Here is a 12,752-nt window from a genome sequence, read left to right on the forward strand (position 1 = left end):
AGCGTCTCAGATAGTGAGTACCGAGTGGTCTTTGGATCGTCAAGTAGCCAACAAAGTCCTGACTTTGTGGGGTTCCCCGATTGTGGATCTGTTCGCGACAGCGTTGAACTTAAAACTGCCACTGTACTGTTCCTTAGTCCCGGACCCCAAGGCTCTCTGGCAAGATGCTTTCCAACAACGCTGGGACAACATCGACGTATACGCCTTTCAGTGTTCTGTCTGATGAGGAGGGTACTCAACAAGACCAGACTATCGGTCAACCTCTCGATGACTCATAGCTCCGCTGTGGCATCACGCAGAATGGTTTTGGACCTTCTTCAATTTCTTACGGAGCCTCCGAGAGAACTCCCTCCACGACATGAGCTACTCAAACAACCACACGCCAACATCTTTCACAAAGCCGTAGCTTCGCTTCGGCTTCACGCCTGGAGACTATCCAGCATCTCCTCGCAGAGAGAGGATTTTCGCAACAAGTTGCGGAAAGGATGTCTGGCCACCTGCGAAAGTCATCCGCAGGAGTGGAAAGTTTTCTGTGGTTGGTGTCGTGGAAGGGGTATCTCTCCACTCGATGCCACTATTCCAGCAATAGCGGAGTTCTTCGTGTATTTGCGAGAAGAAATGCGCCTTTCAGTCTCGGCAGTGAAAGGCTATCGCTCAACCTTAAGTCTAGCCTTCAGGCTCAAAGGAGTGGACATTTCTTCTTCGCTAGAACTTTCCCTACTCATACATAGTTATGAACTTACCTGCCCTCAGTCGGAAGTGAGACCTCCTCCATGGAACGGGGTTCGAGTCCTCGGGTCTCTTAAGAGACCTCCCTACGAACCATTACGCCAGGCTTCAGATCGCCACCTTACTTGGAAGACGGTGTTCCTACTAGCTTTGCCGTCAGCCAAGCGAGTTAGCGAACTTCATGGTGTCTCGTATGACATCACCCATTCAAGGGGATGGGGAGAGGTAACGTTAAGCTTCGTCCCTGAGTTTATTGCTAAGACTCAGAATCTGGGAGTGCCGGACCCTCGCTTCGACTCCTTCTGGATTTCGAGTCTTCGTTCCGTAACAGATGACCCAGACCATCTCCTACTGTTCCCAGTAAGGAGTCTGAGGCTATACCTGAAGAGAACAGCTACAGTTCGTCCCCAAGATGGCTTTGTTTGTCAGCACTGGGAGATCGAAGAGGAGGGTTACCAAGAACACCATCTCAGCATGGATTAGAAAGGCCATCCATCTGTCCCTGAATCCTGACCCTCCTCCGTCACGTCGCCCTAGAGCTCATGATGTCAGGGGAGTAGCTACCTCCCTGGCCTTCAAGAAAAACTTCTCAGTGACGCAGGTTCTGCAAGCAGGGGTGTGGAAACGTCAAAGGACCTTCACAGCCCACTACCTGCAAGACGTGACCCACAGGAGGCTCGATACGTTCTCTATCGGCCCTGTGGTGGCTGCACAACAGCTGGTTTAAACCTCAGGCTCCTTAATGGACAAATAGCAGAGGGTTGAGGGCATTGTTACCTGGTTTTAGTCTGCATGAATGAAAAGGTATGCCTGGCCCTTATTCTTTTCTTCATCCTCCCCTCTCTTGGGGAAAGCAGCATCCTGGGTTCTCTGCACAGCTGACTTCAAACCACTGCAGGTAAACCATGTTCCCTTGTGTTCCTAGTATTAAGTTAATACTGTCGCCCCCCCATATCCTGACGAGGTGGTATTGGGAGAGTCCTAGCCTCAAGTTCCTATCTAAAGAACTTCAGGTCAACTTCCTAGGATGAGTCACACTTTTTTCCTTCACACACAGCTTACGTAGGCCGCAGCCCTTGCATAGCAAGGTGCGAGCGAGGTGCAGGGACTCTTTATTGTCGAGTGCTGACACACTCAGATAATTAGTCCCCGGGCAAAGCCAAAAGCCAGTAATGCTGGGACTTGTTCCACCCTTCATAAGGGTTAAGTCACCCACTTTAAATAGCGTTGTTTGTATTCCAGTTACGGAACAAATGACAAATTCGTAGATAATTTGTATTTTTCCTAACTATACAAACTTAGCTATTTAATCAAACTTGCCCGCCAGCCCTGTCCCCCATGAAGTCCTATCTCTAAGCAAAAGTGGAGCTACAACACAGGTGTGTGAGGGGGGAGGGTAGCTAACTACCCTCTCTACCCCCCACTAAATAGCGGTGGGGTAATAATCCCTCGTTAAATTTTTATGGCTCATCCTTTCAGCTACGCGAAAGTAATTACCCACTTTAAATAGCTAAGGTTTGTATAGTTAGGAAAAATACAAATTATCTACGAATTTGTCATTTTACAGAAAGAGAATTTGATCCCGCACTTGCTGCGTGTAATGACACAGCCCCTGGACCCGATGAAATTCCATATACAAAGTTATTTATTTTGAGCATTAACAGAATATGGATAATAGATATCCAAGTGTTTTGGAATTAGCCATTATTTTAGCATTTTTAAAACCCGGCAAGGATAAGTTCTTAGCAGCAAACTATCAACCAATTGCATTGATATCTTGCCTATGTAAGATCATGGAAAATATGGTCAATGCAAGACTGATGTGGTACCTGAAGGGTATTTTAACACCTATCCGGTAAGGATTTAGTAAAATGCACTCATCAATTGATGTGTTGATATGACAAGTCCTCTATTTTTGAAGCCTTTGCTTCCAAACAGCACCATGTAAGTCTTTTTTTTTTTTTTTTGCCTTGAAAAGGCATATGATATTGCTTGGAGATATGGTATACTGTACTTGAAACCATTCATAATTTGGGATTACAAGGAGAGCTACCATTGTTCATTCAATCATTTATTTCACATAGATTTTCTCAAGTGAGAGAAATGTGAGGAAGAAAAATGCACTCATCAATTGATGTGTTGATATGACTCAAGTCCTCTATTTGTGAAGCCTTTGCTTCCATTCGAACAACACCATGTAAAAGTCTTTTTTTTTTGGGGGGGGGCTTGAAAAGGCATATGATATTGCATGGAGATATGGTATACTTGAAACCATTCATAATTTGGGATTACGAGGAGAGCTACCATTGTTCATTCAATCATTTATTTCACATAGATTTTCTCAAGTGAGAGAAATGTCAGGAAGAAGGTATTCCCCAGTATAGTGTGCTAAGTGTAACACTATTTGCACTAGCCATTAATGGGATATCCTCTGTCATTCCCCAAGATATTCTCTCAACACTATTTGTAGATGATCTCTCCATATCATTCGCTGGAGCCAGAATGGCAATGGTTGAGAAAAAACTTCAACTCTCAATTAACAAAATTATTCAGTGGGCTGATGTGAAAGAGTTTAAGTTTTCGTTAAGTAAAACTGTTGTTGTCCATTTCTGTCGTATCCAGGGAGTACATCAAGATCCGGATAGATACATCAAATGCCAACTGATCCTATGTGTAAGTGAAGCTAGATTTTTAGGATTGCTATTTGATTGTGTAGGCTTACATGGGCTCCTCACTTGAAAGCATTAAAAGCAAAATGTCTTGAGGTTCTGAATCTTTTAAAAGTATTGTCCCATACATCATGGGGTGCAGACCACAAAACTCGTTTAAAATCATACAAGTCCCTAATTTCTTCAAAAATTAGTTATGGGTGTGAAATATACTCCTCAGCCACCCCAAGCCGATTAAAGATATTAGATTCTGTACATCATGCTGGTATTAGATTGTCCACAGGAGCGTTTAGAACTTTGCCTATCCCAAGTCTCCTTGTTGACACTGGAGAATTACCCATAGACCTTTACCAAAAGTCTTATATTGTTGGGTGTTGGTTTAGGTTGCGAAGACTTCCCAATTCTCTAGCCTGTCAGACTGCAAACTGTAAGGTACTGTAGATATTTTGAGTTAACCAAAAATCACTTCAACCTTACGGTTTCCGATAAAAAACAATTAATCAACAGTCTTGATATAGCAAAAAAACAGAGTTCTTCCATTTATCTTTTTGTAGATATTTTATTTGTATAAAAAAGAACATGACTGATTTAGAAGCTAGGTCTCTTTTATGGAACATGTCAAAGAACATAGGGAATCGACTTTTGTATAGTAAACAGTATACTGATGGCTCCAAATCTGATGCTGGCGTTGGATTTGGAGTACATAATAATCCTTTTAACTGCCGAGGTGGACTTCCTTTAGTATCTTCCATATATACTGCTGAACTATATGGCATGCTAACCACTGTTAGGAAAATAGCTCTACAAGCTTTAGAAGTTTTTAATTCCAGTAACCCTTTAGTCTTAAAGATTTTAAGAGTGGCTTTTAATTATTTGCTTGAAAGGTATAACAGTTTGATTTTGCTGGGTTCCGGCACATGTAGGTGTGTCTGGAAATGAAGAGGCAGATTCACTGGCAAAGAATGCTGCAGCCGAGTTGGTACCAAGAAGGTATCCAATTCTCAGTAATGATTTTTTACTGACAATTAAGAATTATATTTATAATAATTGACAACAACATTGGGATAGGTTAACCAAAAATAAGATGAGAGAAATTGTGAATGTTATATCCCCTTGGAAGTATAACGTGATACCCCGAAAGTGGGAGACTACTATTTGTCGTCTTCGCATTGGTCACACTCTGATAACACACGAGTTTCTGCTAACTGGCCAACACCAACCATATTGCGCTGACTGTTTGATACCCTTAACAGTGAGGCATTTGTTGACTGAATGCCCCACCAATAGCATAGAAAGAAATAGATATCTGTTTGAGGCTCGAGGTGAAGATGGCAGGTTTATCCTTGCAAAAATCCTTGGACATGATGTGTCATATAATGCTAGTAGCATGTTTAAATTCGACGTCAATGACCTTCAATGTCAGTATACCAGAGAACTTCAAATCATTCATTCATTCATTCTCCATAGTCAGCCCACTTCATTTGCTCTCTTTCTTTCCCAGCCTGTGAATCCGGGTGTTGCTAGGCCTTTCGGTTATTGGTGTCCTGTGAGGCCTCTTCTTTCCCTTCTAGGGTATTGCCGGTTGGTGAGGTGTCGAGGCAACAGAGTCAGCTTCTTCCATGGATGTAGAGGAGGCGAACTTACCGGGAAACCCATGACGAATATCTTTTTGACATGAAAGTATTCATTGATATCAAAATTGAGAACCTTTTAGCATTTCCCGAATGACGGTGCGGTTCAAGAATCCATCTCCCAAGACATGTCCCCAGCTAACCACGATAAAGGTTGTCCTGATGCCATATGAGTCTGCCTTGAATATTTTAGTAGAGGCAGTTTCAGAGATTGGAGGGTTCCTTTTAGACCACAGTTGGCTCAATGCTTCTATGGTTATATGACATTGCCAGGCCAAAATAAACCATTTTTTGTTTTTTACCAAAATAGTGAAAATGGCACAGAGTCAGTGAGGGAACTACTGCTGAAGGAGATTTTACTTTACCCAAAAATACAGCTGTTTTAGGGGTAATGTCCAGAACAAAGGTTTTCATGTATTTTTTTTTTTTTTTTTTTTTTTAGAATGCCTTTGATTTTGGCTTGATTTGTGGGTATACTGTATAGGTTCTAAACAATGCCATTTGGCCTTAATATTATCCCAAGAGTGTTCACACGGCCAGCAAAGTGAGTAACCCAACTCCTTCGGCTGCGTAGAGTTCAGGGTATGGCTTATTTAGATGTCTGACTGAATTGGGCAGAGACGTAAGAATTACACCTCAAATACACACATCAAGTTTTGCTGGTTCTTCAAGATCTAGGTTTCATGATCAACTTTGCAAAATCAACACTAATTCCAAGAAGAATATTTCAGTGGCTAGATCTTCAATGGAATATGATATGCTAAACCTAACAAAACCATTTCAGTAAAGAACGTTAAGTAGGGTCAGATTCTTTCTTTTAAATTTATATCAAAATTAAAAACTTTTGGCATTTTCCGAGTCACAGTGGAGTTTCAAGAATCCTTCTCTCAAGGCACGTCCCCAGCTAACCACGATCGAGGTTGTCCTGATGCCATATGAGTCTGCCTTGAATATTCTTGCAGAGGCAGTTTCAGAGGTTGAGGGTGGGTGTTCCTTTTAGACCACAGTTGGCTCAATGCTTCTATGGTTAGAATGACTGCCTCCCCCCTCTAAAAAAAAAAAAAAAAAAAAAAAGAAAGAAAATTGCCCAAAATAGTGGAAGTGGAACCAAGTCAATGAGGGAGGTGTTGCTGAAGTAGATTTTACTTTACCCCTAAAATGTAGCTGTTTTAAGGATTATATCCAAAAAGTGAAAAGGTTTTCATGATGTCTTTTTTTTTTTCTTTAGAATGCCTGCAGTTTTGGCTTGTGAAGTGGGTATATAGGTTCAAAATGCCATTTGGCCCCAGTATTGCCCCAAGAGTGTTCATACAGCTAGCAAAGTCAGTGATCAAACTCCTGCAGCTGCAGAGAGTTCAGGTTATAGCTTATTTAGACATCTGGCTGAATTGGGCGGAGACAAAGAATTGTACGACAAATACACAAATCAAGTCTTGCTGGCTCTTCAAGATCAAGGTTTCAAGATCAACTTTGCAAAATTAACACAAATTCCAAGAAGGATATTTTAGTGGCTTAATCTTCAATAGAATATACTATTCTAAACCTAACAGACTGCAACAAGAGATTTTGTGCCTCATTCAGTTTGCCATATTAGTGAACTCAGTTTTAAAGACCACATTAAAAAAACTCAAATGAATGTGGAGAAGAGCCATTTTGGAAGGGGTATCGATACCTTCAGGCTCAAATGCCCAGTCATTGGACAAGAGTTCTCAGGCCATGGACAACACAAATGTCATTTTCATGTCAGTCCCATTGGTCCCTACCCTTATTTCCATGATCTTCCATACAGCCATATCCTAGTCGGGTTGTGGATGTCCTGTACAGGAGACCTATGTGTTTAGTAAATGGTCCTTTCAGTTTATATTACAGTAATACCTTAGGATACAAGTGTCCTAACATACGAGAAATTTGAGATATGAGGAAAATTTCGAGCAAATTTTTGTCCCGAGATACGAGAAAAATTTGAAATAGGAGGATACGAGACGGTTCCCTATGCGGCTGCTAGGTGGCCGAGTGTGCGCGAGGCTTCTCACCAGGACAGCATCACTCGGTCTTTCCTGTCGGATCTCCGTCGCGTAAAGTTTTCTCGGAGCATCACCGGTAGTGTTAGGATTTTTTACATGTTTTTTGCATTAATCAGTAGAGAATTAAGTGAATAAGCAATGGGTCCAAAGCAAGCGAGTGCAAACAAGGGCAGTGAAAAGAAAAAGCTTATGATGACAATCTAGATAAAGCATGAAATAATAAAAAAACATGAGAGTGGTGTAAGAGTGACTGAGCTGGCTCTCTAGTATGAGAGGAGTACATCAACAATATGTACCATCCTCAAGCAGAAGGATGCTTAAAAGAGCACCAAGACTTCCAAATGAGTAACCATCCTTTCCAAGCTGCACAGTGATATCCATGACGAGATGGAGAGGCTTCTTTTAATATGGATAAAAGAGAAACAGTTGGCGGGAGATAGCGTGACCGAGACTATCATCTGTGAAAAGGCCAGCAGAATCTATGATGACTAGAAAGGAAAGCAAGCAGCTGAGAGAGGGGAGACTTCGACGCCAGAAACCTTCAAAGCCAGTCATGGGTGGTTAGATAATTTAAAAAAATGGACTGGGATACATTCGGTTGTGAAGCATGGGGAAGCAGCAAGTTCCGACTCGAAAGCCGCAGCAGACTTCGTCAAAACCTTTGCCTCAGTTATCGCATAACAAGGCTACATCCCCCAACAATGAAATTGAACCTTTTCTGGAAGAAGAGGCCCATGAGGGACATTCATCATGGCAGAGGAGAAGAGACTACCGGGCTATAAACCCATGAAGGACCGGTTAACTCTAGCCTTGTGTGCCAATGCCAGCGGTGATTGTAAGGTCAAGCCACTGCTGGTGTACCACTCAGAAAACCCACTTGCTTTCAAGAGTCAAGGATCTTGAAAGAAAAACTGCAAGTGATATGGCGCACTAATGTTAAGGCTTGGGTTACGTGGCATTTCTTCACAGAATGGGTTAATCTGTGCTTTGGTCTGGCAGTCAAAAAATATTTGTCCGAGGAAAACCTGCCAATGAAATGTCTCCTGGTCCTTGACAATGCCCCTGGTCACCCTCCTGGTTTCGAAGAGGACATTCTTGATGAGTACAGATTCATCAAGGTCCTTTATCTCCCGCCCAACACCACACCACTCCTCCAGCCCATGGACCAACAAGTAATTTCCAACTTTAAAAAACTGTACACGAAGCATTTGTTAAAGAAATGCTTCGATATCGCAGGCAACACCAATCTCACCCTTCGTAAATTTTTTAAGGAACATTTCAATATCGTTCATTGCTTAAACATTTTTGACGATGCATGGCAGGGTGTCACACAAAGAACTCTTAATTCAGCATGGAAGAAATTGTGGCCAGATTCCGTTGCTGAGAGGGACTTTGAAGGGTTTGAGAGACCAGACCCTGATGACCCCGAACCTATTGTGGTGGATGAAATCGTGTCTCTTGGAAAGTTCATGGGGCTGGTGGTAGATGAGGCAGATGTGAACGACCTTGTCGAAGAGCATCAGGAAGAGCTCACGAAACAAGAATTGACTGAGCTTCAAGAGATGCAACATTTGGAGGTGTTGCAGGGGCTCAGTAGCGAGGAGGTGGACGACGAGGGTCGCCTTTCTATGACGGAAATCAAAGACATGTTAACGAAGTGGCAGGAGTTTTCTAATTTTATGAAAAAAAGAGACACCTGGATAAGTTGGTGTGTGGTCGTGCGTTAGCCTTTTGTGACGACACTTGCGTGTGTAAGTTGGCGTGTGGTCGTGCGTTAGCCCTTTGTGACGACACTTGTGTGCGTCGTTTTCGTAACATTTTGAAGGGGAGACAAAAGCAAACATCCTTAGATAGATTCCTTTTAAAAAGGCCGGCAAAAAGTGAAGGTGAAAGCGAGTCAAAAAGCGAGGCAAAAAGAGCCAAGCCGGAAGAAGAAAAGTAAAAAAACTGAAAATGAAAACAAAATTAGAATTAGGTTTAGTGTACAGTAACGTAAGATTAACATTTATTTTTAAGTGTGTGTACAGTAAGCTAATTTCATTCAAGTTAAATGTAAAGTTGCTAATTTCATGTAAGTTAAATTTAAAGTTTAAGTTATGTTACGTAGTATTACAAAAGTGTAGCGTACCAAACGTGTTGCCGTCAAGTCTCTCCCTCCTCTTCCGCACACACTGCCGTTAGCCGCTACCGTCTGTCCCGAAGGTAAGAACTCCATAATAATGTTACTTTTTATTGAGGATCGTAACCAGTACGTAGGTATTTGTTATTTTGCGAGTGTAGAATGTGAATTGGAACAATTAAAAACATGTTTTTCCACTGTAATATACTGTTTTTAGGTGTTTTCTCAGAGGGTGGGAATGGATTTATTTTTTTTTAGTTATTTTATATGGGAAAAATTGATCTGAGATACGCGCAAATTGACATACGAGCTCGGGTCCCGGAATGCATTAAGCTCGTATCTCAAAGTATTACTCTATTACACATAGATGTGTTGGAATTGATTGCGTCTGTCCTGATGTCGAAAAGACTTGGTCCAAAAAAGAACTTTCATATACTGTAAAGATATACATAGACACCCAGCTAGCCATCTGTTGCCTCAGAAAGGGGGAATGCTGTTCGTGAATTCTCAACACACCGACTCTTCCCTTAGTGAGGGTCCTTCAGAAGAGAAATGTGTTTCTCTCCCACCATTTCATCTTTCTGGACCTCACAATGCTCTATCCAGACAGACAGTCCTGCATCTGGAATGATCTTTATATCAGAGCTCTTTTCATGAGATTCTAGAGTTAGTTCCAAATCTCTAAATAGACCTGTCTGCAACCAGTGAGAACCACACGCTGCTTCTACACATAGCCTCAAATGTGGAATCTCAGACAGTGGCAAGAGATTCTCTAAATCTTGATTAGAACAGATGGTCATAGATCAATCTGTTTCTTACGAGTTTTATTTTGAAGGCTTTGAATATCCTTAATATTTTTTCAGTGACAGCTGTGCTAATACTTCCACTGTGGTCAAACAGCTCATGTTATCCACTTCTTCAGCGTCTGAGACAAAGATCACCCTTGCTTCAGTCTGCACAGTAGCATTAGAAAGTAGGGAGTCAAATTATCTTTGCTTCCTCCTTTCTGACCCACATCATGACTTATTTGATGAGCTTCAAGAGGTCCTCATCCACAATACAGTACCAATCTGTGTTAAAAGCTCTAATGGCCTTTCTGAAAAATAGGTCACCTTGTCTGATAACCCTGGACTTCTTGGTTCCTTTTGGTCCACCTTCTTAAAGATAGGAAGCTCCACCCATCAATATTCTTATACAAATCAGCATGCTTTAGGCATGGATTTAGATTTGGACATGATTTATAGGATCGTCTATTTTTTTTCATTTTTGGCAAAGACTATTTCCATTAATACTTACAGTACAGTATCATGATCTCGAGATAGTGTTAAGTAATAAGTAATTCCTCCATCTCCCATAAAGAACTATTACAGAAAGGCATACTTTTAATAATTTTCCCTTCGGGAGTATGTCAGTGAACTTGCAGCCTTTTGGAAAGATCAAGAGTTTATCACCATACTGTATTCCTGGGTCATCTCCTAATCCTGACCTTTGGCCTCCTATCATATTGCTCTTCAAAGACAGGATCTGCTTTACGTTTTGGCTCTCCAGAAAGTTGGGAGATAGTAACCTCTGTCCGGTGTCTACTCTGCAATTATGCTTACAGAGATTCAAGGCTCAGAGGTAGTTAGTTTCAAAATACCCAGACCAACAAGCCCCTTTCAATAGGGCCTATCTGTATTCTAAGGACTCCTTAATTAAAAATACTGATCTCATCTCCACCCCTAAAACCCACAATGTGAGAAAAATTGCTTCTTTGCTAGCATTCTTTGGTTATACAATTTCAGGACATCCAGGGCTTTATGGGTACAACATTCATGTGAGGTACTTGGCTTCTTCGCAATTGGGGAACTACAAGAGAAGAACCAATTCGGTTAGGTCTTTTATGGGAAGCATAATGACAGGCATTTAGTGCTCTCTGGAGTCAGACTTTTTGGTTTTTCTTCTCATTTATGCAAACTTGTAGTATTAGTACTCTTTTGCTTGGTGATAGACGGTTGGCTTCAATAGTGCATGAGTCTTCTCAATTAATGCTCTAGCACTAATCCTTGGAGACCACACAGCACATTAACCTGAAAGTAGGGGTTTTGACAAAGGAAAATCCAATTTATTGGGGGCATACTGTGTGGTCTCCAGGATCCTCCTTCCTCCCGAGACTTGTGCATGCGAGTAGGAAAATGGATTCTCACTTGAAGATAAAAGATGGTGGCTAGATGAAAGTTGATGCACAGGTAAAGTTGTCTCTAGCTGTAGTATTGGATCTTTTGTCTCTAAGGAGATGACTTAGCAATGACATCACCATAGCAAATGATTTTCAGCATTGGAGGTGCTGTGTTGAGTTCAATAATGCCTTAAATCAAAGGTTTCTCATGCACACTGAGTCTGGGCTTTGAAAGTTGATACACTTGCCTTAGAGCAGGGGAGACGATATTTCTTTGGTATTTATGTTGCATTGGATTCCCTGTACTAGCCTGTTATAAGAAAGTCCTTGGAAAACACACAGGATCTCCCAAAAAGTAGGTTTATCTTTCGTCAAAACCCCTTTATGATCTAGGTTGTTACTTTCTTATCTCTTTTCCTCACTAATATTTAAATAGCTTTGAGAGACACACAATATAAATATCAGTTGAGTATAGAAATAACAAATTTTATTATTAAAAAACTTTTTCATCCTTACATTTTGTTTACATTGTGTCTATGTGCAGTACTGTACTTGAATGTTATAGCCAACTGTATTTTTTTACATGTTTAAAGGTTACACAGTATTTTATTATTGCTTGGATGTGTGAATAACAATTTAGTTGTTTGGTGTGAACTGTAGTCTCTTGTTAGATATAAATCATAGCCTAGTGTGTGGATTTACTCTCATTGTGTATGCTACCAAACACATTGCCCTTCAGATTGGCTAGAGACCCCTTTAATTTGACATAGCAGGGTCTTACTATATTATGATGGTTTCGATGAAATAGTAATGAAACCTTGTAGGATACGAGGAGACTTAATTGAAGAATGAATTGTATATTTGATTTTAATTTTGCATTGATGGACTTTGTTTTGATTCCAGAATCCATCTCCAATTTATGGTGAATTAGCTATGATGGGTCGTGGTTCTCCTGCAGTTGGAGTTGCTGGTAACATGACAGGTAATGCTAATGTTCCTGCTGGAAGCCCTAGTTTAGCAGGTCTAAGTCCTGGGAGTCGTGCAGGCATGGCTGCCCTTGGAGGACCTGCTATGGCTGCAATGGCTGCAATGGCAGCTGGAAATACAGCTGCATCAGGGGTGCATTCTGCTGCTCATGGCAATATGAAAATGCATCGCTACGTGCCACCGCATATCATGCAACAACAGGTACAGTGTTTAGCTTTTTTAAGATTGGTGGGATATAGACAGTATTTAGGAATGCTTAATATATCATCAAGTTGTATATAAACTTTTGAAAACTTCTAAGAAGCATACAGTGCTACCTTGCTGTACCAAATTTACCTTGAAATATTAGATACTTTATTAACATTTAATGTAGCAGTATACAGCATGCCTTGTGACTTGCAATTCAATAAGGTCTTATGGTTTTTTCCCTTTTAG

General features: G+C 41.1%; 1 protein-coding gene across 1 annotated transcript in view; it reads left to right on the forward strand.

Moving 5' to 3' along the window:
- Zmynd8 (Zinc finger MYND-type containing 8) overlaps positions 1–12,752 on the forward strand; it is a 596,751-nt gene that overhangs the window by 563,138 nt on the left and 20,861 nt on the right. The window contains exon 13 of the mRNA XM_068388417.1: positions 12,234–12,518. Within this exon, the coding sequence (XP_068244518.1) occupies positions 12,234–12,518 (285 nt within the window). The remainder of the gene's footprint in view (positions 1–12,233; positions 12,519–12,752) is intronic.

The sequence above is a fragment of the Palaemon carinicauda genome, chromosome 15 (genome assembly GCF_036898095.1).
Source record: "Palaemon carinicauda isolate YSFRI2023 chromosome 15, ASM3689809v2, whole genome shotgun sequence".
Classification (NCBI taxonomy): domain Eukaryota; kingdom Metazoa; phylum Arthropoda; class Malacostraca; order Decapoda; family Palaemonidae; genus Palaemon; species Palaemon carinicauda.